Source organism: Gopherus flavomarginatus, chromosome 5, assembly GCF_025201925.1.
Source record: "Gopherus flavomarginatus isolate rGopFla2 chromosome 5, rGopFla2.mat.asm, whole genome shotgun sequence".
In the NCBI taxonomy this organism is placed as follows: Eukaryota; Metazoa; Chordata; order Testudines; family Testudinidae; genus Gopherus; species Gopherus flavomarginatus.
In genome coordinates this window covers 85,587,979-85,606,370 of record NC_066621.1, presented here as the reverse complement: position 1 = coordinate 85,606,370, position 18,392 = coordinate 85,587,979, and the positions used below count along the sequence as shown (strand labels likewise).

The window sequence follows — 18,392 nt, the reverse complement described above, 5'->3', positions numbered from 1 at the left end:
CTCAAAATTGAGGTGCATTGACAGAGCTGTCCGTGGTGCTTTTGCATTAAAAACTGGACACCAGCTGGTCTTCTTCATTCTTGCTCCTTCAGGGATCTACACTGGCTTGGAAGAAGTCATTAGAATCCCCTCAAGATGCTCAAACCCTTCCTAGCAACAGCTTACATGCAGCATGAGCAACAAGCAGACAGCCAGGTCACTTCCTGCAAAATGCACCAGGTCCCAGGGCATGGAGAGATCTCGTTATTACCCAGCAGGCCAGTCTCCTTGTTACCTGTGACACTGTGTGTAGCAAGAGTTTCCTACCCAGGTCACTTAACATAGGCAAGGCAAATCACAAATGTATCTTTGCAGGTGACACATCTTGCCTCTATCAGCACCTCAAAAGCTGCAGACTCCAGTTGCCAAAGCCAGTGGTAAAAGTTGCATTTTAATAACTTATGTTTCTCCAGGGCACTAACATACAGAAGTCACTTTACCAGCCACTTTAATGCAGCCACCTCTGGGGCAGGAGCTGGCAGCTGATGGAGTCATGCTACACAACAGTTCAGGAAAGGAAGTGAAGAATAATTCTGTGTCCATCTGAACCTGTGGAGGGAATGTAGGATCACAGAACAGAATCATCTGAGCTGGAATTTGGCTAGGATAGCGAGGTTCCCACCCTGAATCTTGTGAAATTGTAAAGAGATCTTTGATGAACAGAAGCAGTCAGGACTTTGTTCTGATATTCCATCTGCAAGTCAGCACCGTACTGGGGCATTCAGTACAGTGCTAGTTCAGAGGGAAACACCTTTGTGGCTGGGCTCCAGTTCCTGTTCCCCTACACAGGAACCAGAGGGTCTTTTGCTTAAGCCAAAGAGAAACGTCCTCAGAGCAGCCTCATTTTGTAGACCATTAAAACAAATGCCCTGCCCATTGCCTCTGAGCTGACTACTCAGACACCCCAACACATACACAGACAAATCAACCTGTAGCGCAGGGCTTGATTTCCACCTCAGCCTAGACTCCCCTGAGCTTCCTGGGGAAATACAAAGAGGTTCACTCCCTTTTCCTAGAGACAGCCCTCTCTTTAGAAGCCCTTATAATAGGAATGCTGCCCAGCTCCCTTTGTGATAGTCAGACTCCCAGAGGGATTCAGGTATTCTCTCTCAACTTCCCTGAACCATGCAAATAACTCCTCTAGGGGGTAGCTTTCCCAGGAGCCCTGCTGTTCAGCATCTAGATCGATGCTATGGCTCTTTATTAGGAAAGCTGGAAACGGGTGTGCCTCACGGCCAAGAGATGCCCCAAAACATCTCTCCCCCCCCCCACCCCCTTCTGTTACATTCCTAACACCACTTTTTGCAGCATCTCCTCCAGTTTTTTTCTGGATGGCTCCCTACCAAGTACAGGTCACCTTCCAAATTCTTCTCAGGCCCTGGCTACACTGGAGAGTTACAGCGCTGGTGGTGGCTTTACAGCGCTGCAACTCACTCACCGTCCACACTTGCAAGGTACATACAGCGCTGTATCTCCCTGGCTACAGCGCTGGCTGTACTCCACCTCGGCCTGGGGAATAATGACTGCAGCGCTGGTCATACAGTGCTGCTCTACCAGTGTAGCCACCAAAAGCGCTGTTATTGGCCTCCAGAGGTATTCGGAGGTATCCCAGAATGCCTGTTCAGCCACTTTGCTCATCAGTTTGAATTCTACTGCCCTGGCCTCAGGTGACCCGCCCTTTAAATACCCTGGGAATTTTAAAAATCCCCTTCCTGTTTGCTCAGCCAGGTGTGGAGTGCAATCAGTGAATCTTTCCAGGTACCACGCCTCCACGCGCCAAACGAGCCCCAGCATGGAGCAATGGCGAGTTGCTGGACCTCATCAGTGTTTTGGGGGAGGAAGCTGTGCAGTTACAGCTGCGCTCCAGCCGTAGGAATTACGATACCTATGGGCAGATATCAAGGGCCATGCTGGAAAGGGGCCATGACCGGGACGCGCTGCAGTGCAGGGTTAAAGTGAAGGAGCTGTGGAGTGCCTACAGCAAAGCCCACGAGGGAAACTGCCGCTCCAGCGCTGCCCCCACGACCTGCCATTTTTACAAAGAGTTGGATGCGATACTTGGGGGTGATCCCACCGACAATCCGAGGACCACGATGGACACTTCAGAGCGGGGGGGGGGAGGAGGAGGAGGGAGGGAGGGAGGAGGAAACCGAGAGTGAGGGTACTGGGGTGGGGGGAGTCCCTGGAGGCATGCAGCCAGGAGCTCTTCTCAAGCCAAGAAGAAGGTAGCCAGTCGCAGCAGCCGGTACTTGGTGGAGGACAAACAGAGGAGTGGGTTCCTGGTAAGTGGCTTTTATTTTCAGGACGGAAATTTTTCGGGAGAGGAGGGAGGGCTAGGGCTGCATGCATGCCTAGATGTGGAATAGCGTGGGCAATGAGCTTGCGCAAGTTTATTAGTGGAGCCACTGTGGTTCTTGTCCCAGTCAGGCTAACGTGTCTGCACCACTGTGCCGCGAGGGGTGGGGGGACCATTGCAAGCAGGACCGGCGCTAGGGGTTTGAGCCCCCTAGGCGGCCGGCAATTTCGGCGCCCTGCGCGCTAGTCCCGCAGCTCCAGTGGAGCTACTGCAGTGCTGCCTGCGGAGGGTCCGATGCTCCGCAGCTCCGGTGGAGCTGCCGCAGTCATGCCTGCGGGAGGTCCACCGGAGCTGTGCGAGGAGCCGACCATCCGCAGGCAGGACTGCGGTGGCTCCACTGGAGCCACGGACCAGCAGACCTTCTGCAGGCACCACTGCGGCAGCTCCACCGGAGCCGCCTGCCGCCCCCTCCAGCAAAACGGCGCCCACCAATTATTCTGGCGCCCTAGGCGATTTCCTAGGCTGCCTAAATGGTAGCACCGGCCCTGATTGCAAGACACAGGCAAGCTGCATAGGGGCTAGGGCGGAATCCGCATTGCTGTAGAAGACCCTCCCGCTCTTCCCAGGTGACCCGCAGCAACGAGATATCTTCCAGGATCAACTCCTGTGGAAAATTTTGGGAGAGTGTTCAGTGTAGGTGCCCCCTGCAGCTGTTTGCTTTCCCCAACGCACAGAAACCCCGAGGACAGTACAGCCCTGAAGCAATCAGTCCCCCTTACTCACCATTTCAGGGCTCCTGTGGGTTATGTGCACTCTCTTTGGTATGAGAAAATTATGCTATTGTGAACACTGTAAACTCCTTCACTGTGTGGGAATAACTGTCTGATATAAACAATGCTGCCTCTGTTAAGTGTTGCCTTTTTTGCCTTTCCACAAGCAACCTTGAGATCTCAGCTGCCCGCGTTATCAACAGCTCAAAGACTCCAAAACCTCTGGAAGAAGCCGCGAAAAAGCAAAGACGACATGCTGCAAGCAGTTATGGATCACTCTGTCACAGAGAATCAAAAAGTGCAGGAGTGGAGGGAAAGGGAAAGCAGGATCCGTCAGAAAAACGCAGCGGCCAGGAAGAAAAGCACAAAGCAGCTGATAAGCATCCTGGCGCGCCAAGCGGGCTCTATCCAGGCGCTCGTAGCCATGCAGACAGAGCACTACCGTGCCGGTCCACCCTCATCCCAAAGCTCTTTCTCTTGTGCCCCAATGTCTGCTCAAAACCCCCTTCCCCAGCATCCAGGTTCTTAGCACCACCAGCTGCCTCCAACACTTGTACATTCAACAACCAGCCCTGAGAACTACGACCCTTACCCTCTGCACTCAACCCCCATCACCATGCAGTATAGGCATCCTGAAGTGCAGCAGTCATTGCACAGCACTCCAGATAGGACATATTCAAACCTGTGACTGTACAGTTCCCCACCTCACCCCTCTTCCCTTTTAGGTTCCCAAAATGTTGTGGGTCTGTCAATAAAGTTATTTTCTTTTCAATAAATGAATTCCTGGCTTTGAAAACAGTCTTTATTATTGCAGAAAGTCAAAGATACCTTAGCCCAGGAAAGAAACAGGCACTGCAAATCAGCTTAGGAAACACAGATTCCTACTAACGTTGTAACCACTGCACTTCACTCCCGTGCAAGGCACCAAACATTACTGTTGGTTTTCAGCCTCAAATTCCTCCCTCAGGGCATCCCTAATCCTTGCAGCCCTGTGCTGGGCCTCTCTAGTAGCCCTGCTCTCTGGCAGTGCAAATTCAGCCTCCAGGCGTTGAACCTCAGAGGTCCATGCCTGACTGAATCTTGCACCCTTCCCTTCACAAATATTATGGAGGGTACAGCATGCGGATATAACCGCGGGGATGCTGCTTTTCCCCAAGTCTAGCTTCCCATACAAAGATCTCCAGTGCCCCTTTGAACAGCCAAAAGCACACTCCACAGTCATTCGGCACCGGCTCAGCCTGTAGTTTAACTGGTCCTTGCTCCTGTCAAGCTTCCCTTTATACAGTTTCATGAGCCAAGGCATTAACGGGTAAGCGGGGTCTGCAAAGATCACAATGGGCATTTTGACGTTCCCTACTGTGATCTTCTGGTCTGGGAAAAAAGTCCCTGCCTGCAGCTTCCTGTACAGGCCAATGTTCCGAAAGATGCGTGCATCATGCACCTTTCCAGGCCATCCTGTGTTAATGTCAATGAAACGCCCATGGTGATCCATAAGCGCCTGGAGAACCATAGAGAAATACCCCTTCCGATTAACATACTTGGATCCTAGATGGGGTGGTGCCAGAATAGGAATATGCGTCCCATCTATCGCCCCTCCACAGTTAGGGAAACCCATTAGAGCAAAGCCATCTACAATGTCCTGCACGTTTCCCAGAGTCACGGCTCTTCTTAGCAGGATGTGATTAATGGCCCTGCAAACTTGCATCAACTTGATTCCAACGGTCGACTTTCCCACTCCAAACTGGTTCCCGACTGATTGGTAGCGGTCTGGAGTTGCCAGCTTCCAGACTGCAATAGCCACCCACTTCTCCACAGCAGGGCAGCTCTCAATCTTGTGTCCTTGCGCTGCAGGGTGGGGGTGAGCTCCTCACACAGTCCCATGAAAGTGGCTTTTCTCATCCGAAAGTTCTGCAGCCACTGCTCATCATCCCAGACTTCCATGACGATGTGATCCCACCACTCAGTGCTTGTTTCCTGAGCCCAAAAGCGGCGTTCCACAGTGCTGAGCATTTCCGTGAATGCCAGAAGCAATTTAGTGTCATACGCGTCAGGCGACTCGCTATCATCGTCGGACTCCTCATGACTTTGGATCTTAAGGAACAGCTCAACTGCCAAACGTTATGTGCTGGCGAGACTCGTCAGCATACTCCTCAGCAGTTCGGGCTCCATTTCCCACAGAAATCACACTGCACAGAAACCGTTGAGAGAGTCAAGATGGCACCAAATGTGGACGGAAAAACAGGGATTACTGGGATGTGAAGCGATGCATCACGGGGCGTTGGGACAGGAAGCAGAATGACCCGCACCCTCCGCCCCCTTCCCACAACCCACGGCGCCAAAATGGGATGAGGTGCTCTGTGCGATAGCTGCCCATAATGCGCCACTCCCAACACCGCTGCAAATGCTACAAATGTGGCCATACTGCAGCGCTGGTAGCTGTCAGTGTGGCCACACTCCAGCGCTTTCCCTACACAGCTGTACGAAGACAGCTTTAACTCCCAGCGCTGCACACCTGCAAGTGTAGCCAAACCCTCAGACTCAGGTCAGAGTGATTTGTCTGCAGGCTGCTAAAGGGAGCTTCCCCCCTACCCCTCCACTTTTTTCATTCTCAGACCTGGTCAGTGCTACTGACAGGGGTCAGATTCATTGCTGCTCTGCACCTTATGCAGTCATTTACACCAGTGCAAAGTAGGTGTAAAACACCACCAAGTCAGAATGCTTCCCCAGTGGTATCAATGACTACACAAGGTGCAGGGTTGTGGAGAATCGGGCCTGGGGCCACTAGCAGCTGCAAGCCTTGTATAATGCTTTACACCCCACTCCTGCTTTAAAAGTGAAGGTCCTACATCAACTATCAAGAGCTTCTTTAGTAACAGAATTTCAGGCGAAGCATCTCTTACTTGTCCTCATCCCTATCCCCTCCTCCCTGGGCACAGACTAGGATACACTAATACAGCTGCAGCAGCCTACCTCCTGTCCCAGCTCAAGGATGAGCACTGGGCAATCCTTCCCCAGAGGGCTGGCAAACAGCTCCAGTGCAAAACCCTCTGTGAAACTCACCCTGCTGGGCCCTCAGCCTGGCTCAGACAGCCCTGACACACTCTACCCCTGGCCTGCACAAATGGCCATCCCCAACATGACCACAACCAAACTACAGAACTATTAGCAGCCACACAGGGGCCTCTTCCTCCAGCTGACAGGTAATTTAGATTAGAAAGTCCAGTGAGTGGCAGGAAAAGTTTCTGACATTAACACTGCAAAGAAAGGTATCCTGCTGCCTGGTGAGGTGTCTCCTTAGTAACTAGGATTGACTGGCCCCAGGGCTCTAGCCCTTACGGGGGCAAGACACCCTTTTACAGGGTAGAAGTAGGAATTGGAAGATGAGACAGTGCAAAGAAAAACTTAATCATAGAAACACAGAATATTAGGGTTGGAAGGGACCTCAGGAGGTCATCTAGTCCAACCCCTTGCTCAGAGCAACTTGAGCTGAATCTCAGGAGCTTCTTGGCAGTAGGGTATGTGAGGCTGTGGGACTGTCTCCTAAAGAAAGGGAAGGGAGCCCCATTGCTTGGGATATTTAAAGCTGATGGGGGCACAACCCTGGAGAATAGATTGTAGGGACCAATCCAGCCTTGGGCCCAGGGGACAAATGGAACCTAATGGGACTTTTCCATCTCTAATGTCTAGAATTCCCCTCACTGAGACAAGGTGACCACCCAAGGAGACTGCCCTAAAAAAGAAGGTCCTCATCCCACACTGTTGCTTCTCAGACCCTTTTCAGATGGTGCGAGGCCTTCAGACTAGAGAACTAATCAGACCTGCTTGCCCCCACTCATCGCCTCCATTTTGGGGCTATCTGGCAGTGCTGATTCTCTTATGTATTAAAGGGGACACATCACTTCGTGGCTCTGCTGTCCTGTGCTGGGAGCCTGTGTGTTGCCATTCAGAAGGGGTAGGAATAGCAGCAGGAAACGTGGGTGGGATTCCCCTTGCGCCGGGAGCACAATGTTCACATGTCCTCATGGTTCATTCAGCACTTCACTTCACCCTTGACTGAAGTCTCTGCTGCCCTTTTCAGCCCAGAACAATGGAAGCCCTAAGGCAACCCATGAGTGGGAGGTCTCTCCTCTCACAGGTTCTGGAGCTGGCTACAATAGAAAGGATGGGTTGCGGGGGGGAGGATGACTGCCAGTGACTTTTGGACTCTGTCACCCCAGATACTCTCTGTTTACACAGCTTCCCACTCCCCAGCGCTTACACCTGCCAGATAACACACCCTGGCGGGTATAAGTGGGATGTTGTATCCAACTCCCCCCTCACATCCCTAAATATTTCAACATTATCTCTGGGTCTTCAAAATTCTGCCCCAAGATTCAGAGACCTCAGAATTGTTTCCATCAATATCAAGAACTTGATCCCAAACTCCGGGCTCCTAGAATGATTTGCCCTAACTTCAGCGACCCCTGAGTTCTCCCCATTAAATCTCAGGGCTCTGACACTTCCCCATACAAGGTATGACTATTTCCTGCTCCCTTTCCCACTAAAAATTGCTTCCTGGGAATTTGGACTCCACTTCTGGAGACCAGGACAACAGAAGGAGCTGGCACCTTGCTCTTCTTTCCCTGGGTGTTGCTGTTTACATTGGAGAGGACAGAGCCCAGGAGACAAACGTTGTATCTAGGACAGGAGCACACAGCAAGCCTGAGACTGTCACGGGACTAGGCTGAGCTGAGCTCTGCTGCTCAGCTCACATTACCCAGCTTTGTGGCTGAGCCTTTTCTCCATGGTGGACCTTTCCAGAGGCAGCTTTAATTGCTTAATTTGCATGGTTTATGCAGCCATGTTGCATGCAATGGCTTCAAACAAATCAAACAGGCAGCATTAGAACTAAAAGGAAGAGGGTGGACTGCTGTTTACAGAGGAAACTCCAGAACCAAATGACAGTCTGCACAGGGGCAGGGCCCTTACAGGTAAATCACCCAGCCTCACAATGCCCAAACAACACATCAGCTTCCCCTCCAAAATGATGGCAGATAATCTCTTTCCTCAAATCTCAGACCCCTGGACTCCCGACAGAGTCAAATGTGAAACATTTACCTCTGGTCACAGGTGTGGAGCATCTCTCCTGCCTCCCAGAATCTCTCAGCATAAACAACGCATTACAGATGTCACCTCCCTGTCCAGCTCAGACCCAGTTCTAGGCTTAGTGCCCCACCATTCAAGACACACACATATGATAACCAGAAAACAACTGCTCAGAATTTCAGAAAAAACAAAAGACATCAAGCCCACCAAATCGGAGGAAAAAATAGTGGTAGGGCCTATATATGGTCTAATGCCAGGCGCTGATCCTACCCCAAGTGCACCTCTTTGCTAATCCTGCTCTCCAAAAGTCATTGGCAGGCATCCTGGCCCCCAAGCCCACCTGTGCCCTTATCTCAGCTAGGCAGCTGTAGGTTCTTCAGTCCATCTCTGCTCCTGTCCCTGCTTCTGCCTGGGGCTGCTGGCCATATTGTGAACAGTTTCACAGCCTTCAGATTAAAGGGCTCCAAGTACCAGATGGATAGGGGTGCTCAGTATTTCTGAGAGGATCAATTCTAAATCCGCAGCACCCTCCTGGGTTTCTTTTCTGTTTCAGGTCTGTACCTGGGGCAGAGGTCTCTGAGGGGACATTAAAAAGGGGTTGTTTGAGAGGCAGAAAGTATTTCCTGGGGAGGAAGGTTGTTTTGGGGAAGGGGGGGTGTTTTTTGGGTGTGGAGGAAGGCTTTTGAGTGGGGTGTGTGTGTGTGGGAGGGGGCTGGGAGAAGACAGGGGAGGTGCTGGGGCTTGAGTGGGAAGTAGGGAGGATTTGGGAGATAGTGGGAGGGTGAGAGGACTGGATGTAGGTGTGTGAAGAGTTGGGTAGGAGGTGGGGGGGTGCTTGGGGGAAGCTCCTGCAAGACATATCTGAGGGGGATATAACGGGAGGATTTTGGGGGGCAGAAGGGTGCTGGAGGAGGAGGCTGCGGAGGGATTTGGGGTTGGAGGTGGGGGCAATGTTTGTGTTTGCAGCCCCTCCCTACACAAAGCCGGCAGGGAAAAGTGGGCCCAGAGCCCAGTCCTCCCCACTGGGCTGCAGGCACAAGCCCCCGCCTCCTCCAGAGAGCAGAGCACCGCCCGCAGCAGACACCACCTGTTCCAGGGCAGACGGCTCCTTCGCAGCTGCTGGCGGGGCGGGGACAGCGGGTTTGACCCCCTGGCCTGTGGGGAGGGTTACACTGTCCCGAGCCTGCTGAGAGGGGACCTGGCTGGCTGACGCCCCAGGCAGGCATTGTTCCCCCGGCCCCCGCCCAGAGCAATGCAGCCTGTGCATGCCCGCTCGGGGGGAGACTTACCCCTTCCCTCGCCCAGCCTCGGTGGGGAGCGGGCACCGCCGCCTGGTTCCCAGCCTCGGGGGGGAGTAGCCAGCAAGCGGCGGGGGCTGCTGGCGTCGGCCCGCGATGGAGCAGAGGATGCAGCAGCAGCCAGTGCCCAGCCTGGCTCTGCAGAACAGGGATAGGTGGGGGAAGGGGCAGCGCCAACGAGATCTGCAGCGACCCCCCCCCCCGCCGCCCCCCGGGAAAAGGGACTGAGCGGTTTGGGGTGGGGGGAGGCTCCGGTACCTGAAATTGGGGGGCGAGGCCAGGTGCAGCCCCAGGAACGGAGACGATCCGGCCGGGGAGGTGGCTCCTTTCTCCCTCTCCGCCATTCTCTCTCTCCATGCAGGCGGAGGGAGGGAGGGGAGATGGATGCTGCTGATGCTGGCAGGGGAGGGGAGAGCAGGGCCGCCAGACAGGAATTCACTGGGGAGCACCGGGGCTGGCAGCGAAGGGCGCTTCTGAAAGCCAAAGCCGAGAAAGCCCCCGGAGGTGGCAACTGCAGGAGAGATGCCCCCGCCTGGGCGCTGCAGCCTGGCTCCCCCTCCCGCCGGCCGAGCTGCAGCAGGTGAAGGGTGCCCAGGAGTCCGACGGGGTGGGGCAGCTGCCGGACGCCTCCTGCTCCTCGGGGAGCGCCCGGGACAGGCGGGAGGTAGCGGGGTGAAGGCTGAAGCAGGAGCGAGCAGAGCTGGCGGGGAGGGGGAGGGGCAGAGGATGGGAGGAGATTGGACTGGCAGAGGGTAAAGAGGGGGATTGGCAGGGAGGTGGGTGTGGGGGACTGGCAGGGGGTGAGGAAGGGAGGTTGACATGGCATGAAGTGTTCTGATACTCTGTGAAAGGCTCCTGGGGAGGTGGGTCCTCTGAAGTAATAATAGCTCCTCTACAGAAAAAGCAGGTGCAGTGTCTAACATCTTGAGGCTCTAAGGCAGAGGTTCTCCAGCTGGGGGTCGGGACCCCTCGGGGTCGCGAGGTTATTACATGGGGAGTCGCAAGCTATCAACCTCCACCCCAAACCCCACTCTGCCTCCAGCATTTATAATGGTATTAAATATACCTGTACCCTGATATAACACTGTCCTCAGGAGCCAAAAAAAATCTTACCACGTTATGGGTGAAACCACGTTATATCGAACGTGCTTTGATCCGCTGGCATGCACAACCCTGCCCCCCCCCCCGCCCCGGAGCGCTGCTTTACTGTGTTATATCTAAATTCGTGTTATATTGCGTTGCATTATATCGGGGTAGAGGTGTATATAAAAAAGTATTTTTAATTTATTAGAGGGGTTGCACTCTGAGGCTTGCTATGTGAAAGGGGTCACCAGTACAAAAGCTTGAGAACCACTGATCTAAGGAGTGGGAGGGGAACAAGGATCTACTGACCCTCCCCCACAAAGTCAGCAACCTTGGAGACCCCCAGGGTAGCAGCAGCCTCCCTCCCCCACAGAGATGTCTCAACACAGCCTTTAGGATTGCAGGCAGAGCAGCAGAACCCTCCCCCAACCCATGCTGTTTGGCAGCCAAGCACCTGAGGGGAGTCCAGCAAATACAGCCTGGGCATGGGCCAGCAGAGAGGGGGCAGGTTGGGGCTAAAGATTATGGGCAGTAGCCTCCAAGGGGTCTGGAGAGGACAAGACAATCAAATGAACAGGTATTTTAATTTCCTATGCCCTCCCCGACCCCTGTAGCTATGCCCCATCAGCATTTCATCAGCACCCTGACCCCAAATGGGGATGGTGGGTCCTTTCTCCAGTTTAGAATACAAATATTTTTCCACGGGTCCTTTCAGAAAGTGATGATAAGGAGTTTCCTCTGCTGAAGCACTACTTTCGCCAGGGATGGTTCAATCCTGCTGCTCCAGCCCAAGGCCATCATGTCTGCATTACAGTCAAAGCAAGGGGAAGATTAAAGTCAGATTTCAAACCATTTTCACTGAATTAAAGAGGTGGAACCAGTTCTATTAATGGCTGGGTCTACCACCCAACTTCTTCCACTCGCTGACCTTTAAACAGCAGGCCAAAGCTACCTCCCCTACTTTAACCATCTCACCAGGACTAGAAAAAATCCCATGCTGATTCTGTGCTGAGATGGTATTTAAACTATTCCCATAACATCGTACTGCTGCTTAAGGAAATAACATACGTGAAACCACAGTACCAGGTTTAGCATGTCCTCCCCCATCTACTCCTAGGTATCCCATTAAGTTGCACTGTGTTCAGAAGGATACAATTTACACAGTTTTGGTTGCTTGAGGTAGTATTTCTAATCCTCCAATGGGACTTTTAACATGCTTCTAAGTGTAGCCATACCACTATTATCAATTTACTATATGTATGTGTATAATGTCAGCTGTGCCCTGGGATACTATAAATAGATAGCACTGGATTGGCCCTTTCAGTTTCTTAAGGAACCTTAGGTATAGCTCCATTCCAAGATGTGAAGACAATTTGCTTCATGGCTAAAATCCAGTGCATCATATGCTTCCTCAGAGTTGAGAGTCCCAGATGGTCCCAGGGTTTTGATCTCTTGCCAGATATGAATTCAAAAGGGATAACATTCATGGACTGGTTTGGAGTCATGGGCTTTGGTTTAGTTCATCAGCTTTGGTGAGATGGAATGAGTTAGGAAATTCTGAAATGATACAGCTTCATTATTGTGTTGTCCTTTAACTGTGCCTCCATAAATAGACTTGTTTCCTCCTGAAGAAAGATTAGGATATTTGGAGAACTAGACTTTCTCTCTTTTGAAAATCCTAAACAGACCTACTGGCCCAACCTGAGCAAAGGTGCAAAGAGCCTCACTTGTAACATATTCCAGCCTTCATGGGTCAGGTTCCGAGACTGCTTCAGAGCAAAGGGATCCCCATCTCCTGATCTGATATCCAAATTGATTAGGTGAGCCCAGTGAGTCCATGCTCCTCCCAAGAGAGCCAGTACATTCACACAGGAACCTGCCTGTTTACAGAATGGATAGAGGCTTTACCTGCTCCCAGTGATACACCCTGAATCACAGCTATGGTATTGATTAATCATGTTTTTAGTAGAGGAGGTTTGCTGTTCAAGAAGACTTGCCAAACCCATGAAAAAAATGTAGAAATAGGGCTTTGTTTTGGGCTCAATTGGCTTATGAGTTGCTTGTTGGCTATTTTTTGGCTTGTAACTTGTTGGGCTTTTGGCTTGTTGCTTCTTTTTGATCGGCTCCTGGCAAGCAGGGGCGGGGGGAAAAGAGTCGGGGTGCACAGTGGGCCCACCACAGTCCCAGACTGCACACTGCAGGGATCTAGTCACAGAGTATTGGGGTTCTTAGGGATTGGCTTGTTTTAGCGTTGTTTTGAAATGGGAATAGCTTGATTTCTGGCTTACTGTGAAAGTCGGGGTGCTTATTTACTGTGTGAAAGTTGGCAACTGTGCGTTCAAGCTGGAATCAGATAGTGGCTCCCACTTAACTCTGCCCTTATGAGGCACTCTTCAGGATAATAGGGTACCTGGAGTTCTCTTTTTATTCCTATGAAGAGCTCTGTGTAAGCTCTTTCACCAACAGAAGTGGGTCTAATAAAAGATATTACCATCCCCACTCACCTTGTGGGTAATATTCCTTTCACCACCGGTCTCCTGGGCTAATCAAGCACTTAAACCAGATAGTGATAAATATACTTAGAAATGTGTCTCAGAAAATGCCTGACTAGGCTCTGAAGCAGGAAGGATGCAAGGAGCACCGTGAGGGACAATTATGGAGATACAATTTGGGATATAGCCTGAAACAGAAAGTAAGATATATTTAATTCTGTTGTATCTAGGGATGTTCACATTATCCATATCAACATCTAGTCTTGCTTTACAACACTCCTCCTAGGCTCACTGAGTTCCACATGTCTCTCATGCATTGTATAGAAGGGTTTTTCCTTTTGCTAGCTTTGAGTTTTAGATCCCATGGTCTTAGTTAGGGTGCTCACTCTTGTACTATATGCCAATCTTTATACCATGTCGCCTTCTGTACATCTCTGTCAGATCCTCTCATCTCTTCTCTAGACAATACTGAACTTTTCACTTTCTACCTCTAATCTTTTTCATCTCCCATCTCTGCACCCCTCCTATTTCTGCTTTTTAAGCTTATATTATTTATATATGAGTGACCAGAATTGAACTAAAATTGACAAAGTTTCATAGAAGTATCATAGAATGTCAGAGTTGGAAGGGACCTCAAGAGGTCATCTAGTCCAACCCCCTGCTCAAAGCAGCACCAATCCCCAGACAGATTTTTGCCCCAAATCCCTAAATGGCCCCCTCAAGGATTGAACTCCCAACCCTGGGCTTCTTGCTGCAAAATTAATAATAGTTACTGTTTCAATGTTTCCCGCTACAGAAGCAGCTCCTGAGGTAGTAGATGGAATATTAGTTAAACAAAACCTGTTCCCACTATTGTGCTCACATTAGCTTTCACACCCTCTTCTCCATACATAATTCTTCCCTATCCACACACCATTTAGATTTTACATTCATTTCTTCTGGTGCATTAGTTTGGGAGCTTTGCTCTCAAACTCAACAGTTTCAGCCACTGCCTCCCTAAGAAAGGGAAACTCCAGAGAAACTAACTGTGTACCTAAGCAACAGCTTAGATATTAATGCATCCCAGTAGGTATACTTGTTCTAATACAAACCTATAGAAAAATCTACAAAAGCAAGGGAGTGTAGGTCTGTCGTCATCTGGGGGGAGAGTACTACTTTAGACAAAAGTCATAGGCCAGCCCGACTTCAAAATTCACAGAAAATTACAGACCTAAAACACAGCCACCCGATTTTAACCCTGACCCCTGGACTAGAATGCCCACAGCTATATTTAATTAACAGAGTAGCACTCAGTGGTTCTGGTAATTTTCACTCACTATACTCACACTGTCCACCGCAACACTGCATCTTTCACCCTGCCCTATCCTAACAGCTTTTGTCTGGCTCCATCCCCCTTTTTCACCCCCAGTAGAGATTTTCTATCTTCATAGCTTGAAGCCAGTCTCTTCTGAAGCCACGGTCAAGGCAACTCTTCACTGCATCTTGGTGCTTGAGAATAGCCAGCGCCAAGGCAGCTGCACTACAGAATGGGCTGCTGCTTGGGAAGATAAGATTAAAGATTGGGCCAGAGGGTAAGGGCAGCTCCTGTACACCTGTAGTGACTAGAATTAGCTTGTGACCAGACAAAATTGATGCTCTTGGTTTGAGGAGATCCCCTTCCTGCAATTGGATGTCACTTCTGACTTGATCTTGGTGTGCTACAGTTACTGGGACCTGGGATAGCAGATTGCTGTGTGTGACTAGTCTGCTGCAACTCCTCTTGCATTGAAACCGGAGAGATTTTGGGCTGCTCAGAAAGGAGTTGTCTGCACAGCCCTTCACCTCTTTTATCCTGCACTACACACTGAGCAGTCAACACTGTTTTGAATGATCAAAGGTCCATTTAGCTTCATTCTTGGCTTTTCACCCTCTGATACATGGGCTGACAGTCTTTGTTCACCCTGCAATAACCACATATCCGATCCTCTCCAGCGCACAAACCACTTCTGCCATGGGACTGGAATCTTGTTCTCACAAAGCTCCTGGGGCTTCTGTCAAACTGTTCCCTACCATCTCTCTATAAAGCTGGCCTTTATTGTAGCCATAACATCAGCCTACAGTTAAGGAGATACATAGCCCATGATTAATGCCCCTCCTATGTAGCGTTCCATGTGCATAAGGTGGCCATGCGTTCACATCCAAATTTGTCTAAGGTAATCTGATTTTCTTCTTAAGCCATCTGTCTGTTTTTTTCATCTCAAACATTTGCATCTAAAGGAGTCCAGTCTTCATGTTTTAGATGTCAAAGTGTTTTAAAATGATAGCGGCATTGCATCACCACCATACTTGAGGTTGCATTGTGAAAGTATGTAAAAGTTGATCTTCCTAAAGTCCTCTAAAATTGACATGCTTAGTAGGATTTCTTTGAAATTTGGTGTGCCACAGGAAGGTCAGGTTAGTGGCCCAAAAACTGAATAATTTGAGCTAAGGGATCCATCCAGAGATACAAGCCTTGAAAATAAATAGCAATTTAAAAAAGAAGTTTCAACATTTTGTTTTTTGCACAGATCTAGAGATCAAACTATTGATGTGATGCAGGCCAAAATCATCTCAATCTGTCAAATTTTACCCCAAGGTAGTACATGCTACCAACTAAATATTTGAGGGACCCAAACTGGGAACAATTTTTAAGACTGTGTACATTTTTACACTGCATATGCACCAACACAGGGAAAACCAGCTAGACCGTTTCCATTCCCACTATTTTACAGGCTTTAAAGCTTGACCCCTGTTAAGTGTTCTAAAATCTGAGTGGTTATTCACATCGCTTTGAATTTGGTGTGCCTCAGGGGAGTATGGAGTTGCAGCACTAATCCAAAATTGGGGTTATTTGAGGTGTCTGAGTTACAGCCCCTCTCCTCCTCAAAAAAGCCCAGTTTCCTTCTGCTGCCTTGTATTGTTAAATGGAGAGGCACTACTGACTGGATAAATCGCAACAGGCCTCTTGATGGCTGTGAACAGGGCTGGATTAACTTTTTGTGGGCCCCCATGGGGCAAGGTGTAGGGGGGCAGGATGGTCAGTCTCCAGTGTGAAGGGCAGGCTGGGGGCAATGAGGCAAAGTGTGGTGGGACGCAGCCCCGCAGGAGGGCACTGTTTATGAACTGCAGGTTCCAGATGCACAGCCCTGTGCTGCTCCTTCCTCTTGAGGTTGGACCCAAACCACACTGTCCCCCTGCCCAGTGCCCCACCCTTATCTCCAGCGCCCCCTCACCCAGACACTTCCACCACAGATTTGTATGCCCAGCCCCAACCCCTCCCAGAGACTTCCCCTGCTGGCCTCCCACCACAACTGCACAGCACCCTGCACACCACACCGCTTGTCCAATGTCCCCCCACCCGTAGATCCTCTCACTGCCCACCACCTTCCTCACAGTCCCACCATCACAGCTGCACAGCACCTCATATTCCTGAGGGGATTCTGCACCAAAAAATTAAAAATTCTGCACACATTTTAAAATCCTGCAAATTTTATTTATCAATAAATACATGTGGAGGCTCCAACATGGCAGTGGAGAGCACAGGCCACTGATTGCATGGAGGTGGGAGATTACCCTGCAGCCTCCCCCCATCCCAAGACAGGGACTTGGCAGTGAGGCTGCACCTGGCCCCTTCCCCTCTGCTCCATCTGCTCCCCATTCTACCCCCTTCCTTCCTTCCTTCCCTGTGCCTCCACTTCACCCATCCCCTTCTCTTCCCCAGGCTTGTGGGGCAGGAGGGAAACCACCCCCCAGCATGAGCCGGTGGAGCGGAGTTGGTTGGGGCTGGTTCACTCCACTTCCCGCTGCCTGGTGATTGCAGGGCAGGCCTGACCCCACACTCACCAGGCAGCGGGAAGTGGGAGTGACCCAACCCCAGCCCGCTTGGCTCTGCTTCCCTGGCTCCCAGCCTTGGGGGGCAGAAGGGAACCACCCCCCAGCACTCACTGGTGGCACAACTGGGAGCCAGCTGAGCGGGCTGGGGCCAGGTTGCTCCACTTCACACAGTGCGCCCGACCTCTGCTGCAGTCCCCCGGCTGGGACATAGCTCAGGGGAAGGGGTGGAGTGGGGTCAAGACTGGGACAGAGCAGAGGTGGGAAGAGGTGGGGTGGGGCAGAGCAGGGGCAGCTTTCCTGGCTGACTCAGCCGGGTGAGGGGAAGATTGGTCTGGCTGGAGCCCCTTCTGACTCTGGGCCTGGCCTCATAGTAAACCCGGTACTGGCTGTGAACCCACCCTTCAATTAACATAACTAAGGATAAATTAATCCCAAGCCTCCACCTAAAGCAAAAAGAGTTTTGAACTGAGCCTCTGGATGTTGCTCTGATTTGAGAGTCATGAGCTGCAATCTTATTTTGAGGGAGAATGTAACCCAAGTCTTTGGCCGGGGGGGATGAGGAGAGAGAATAGGCCTGTGAATGCTTCCTGGCAGGAGAGGGGCATTAAGGGGTGGAGTGGGGGAATACAAGGAGGGGGGAAGCATGACACTGCTAGCTCAGCCAGTGCACCTTAACCCCCATGCACTCCACAGCTATGCCAGTGCACCCCAACCCATGGACAACCTGAGCCTGCAGCTCCAGTTCTGTCAATGCACCCTCAACCACCCTGTAGCCGCTCAGTCTAACTGCACCCCACAGCCCTGCCAAGTGCACTCCAGCAAAGTAACAGCAACGGTATACCAGGGAAAGACGACTTCAGAGAAGTGGGTTCCTTGCTTGCAGTGGGGAGGTTGTGGCACAATAGTGGGGAGGCAGCCAGGCTGCAGGAGAGAATGCACTGAATGGGTAAGAGCATGGCTGAGGAGACGTGCTGAAGCAGGGTTGGTGGGGTTAGGGTTTCCACTCCTCCAGGTTTTACCTGGACAGTCCAGTCTTTGGCTTCTGTGTCTGGGTGCCATTTAGGGTTGCTACTGCCAGGTTTTTGACTGGAAAGTCCCATAGAAAAGGGGACCTGGTCATGTCCATTCAGAAGTACTGACCGGACACCAAAAGTCCAGTTACCACAGGGCGGGGGGAGACATCCGATTATTAACACAGGCCAGCCCCTGCTCAGCTAGGGCTGCCTCCTACCTGCAGGCAGTCTCACTGTCAGGCTGCAGCAGCTCCTGTCCCAGCCCCAAAGGGAGCCCAGAGGGTGGGAGGAAGGTGGAGATGATTCAACAAGTGGGGGGGAGGGGAGGAGGAGCTTGGGGGAAAAGGCAGGGCCTGGGGGATCTGGTAACCAGCAATTAGAAAGGTGGCAACCCCAAGTGGGGTGCAGTCAATAGGTGCACACATGGTGGGAGAGATGCAGTGGACTCAGTATGCTCATTACAA

The 18,392-nt window shown here is 51.3% G+C and overlaps 1 protein-coding gene across 2 annotated transcripts in view; it reads right to left on the bottom strand.

Moving 5' to 3' along the window:
* The window catches only part of MAPK8IP1 (mitogen-activated protein kinase 8 interacting protein 1), a 57,506-nt gene extending 47,335 nt beyond the window's left edge, over positions 1-10,171 (bottom strand). Inside the window, exons 1-2 of one of the 2 annotated variants that reach the window (XM_050955328.1) lie at positions 9,747-10,171; positions 9,480-9,626 (exon numbers count right to left, since the gene is read on the bottom strand). In XM_050955328.1, the coding sequence (XP_050811285.1) occupies positions 9,480-9,626; positions 9,747-9,832 (233 nt within the window). In that variant the 5' untranslated portion in view covers positions 9,833-10,171. The remainder of the gene's footprint in view (positions 1-9,479; positions 9,627-9,746) is intronic. The other variant, XM_050955329.1, reaches the window with a different exon arrangement.
* Positions 10,172-18,392: the final 8,221 nt, after the last annotated feature.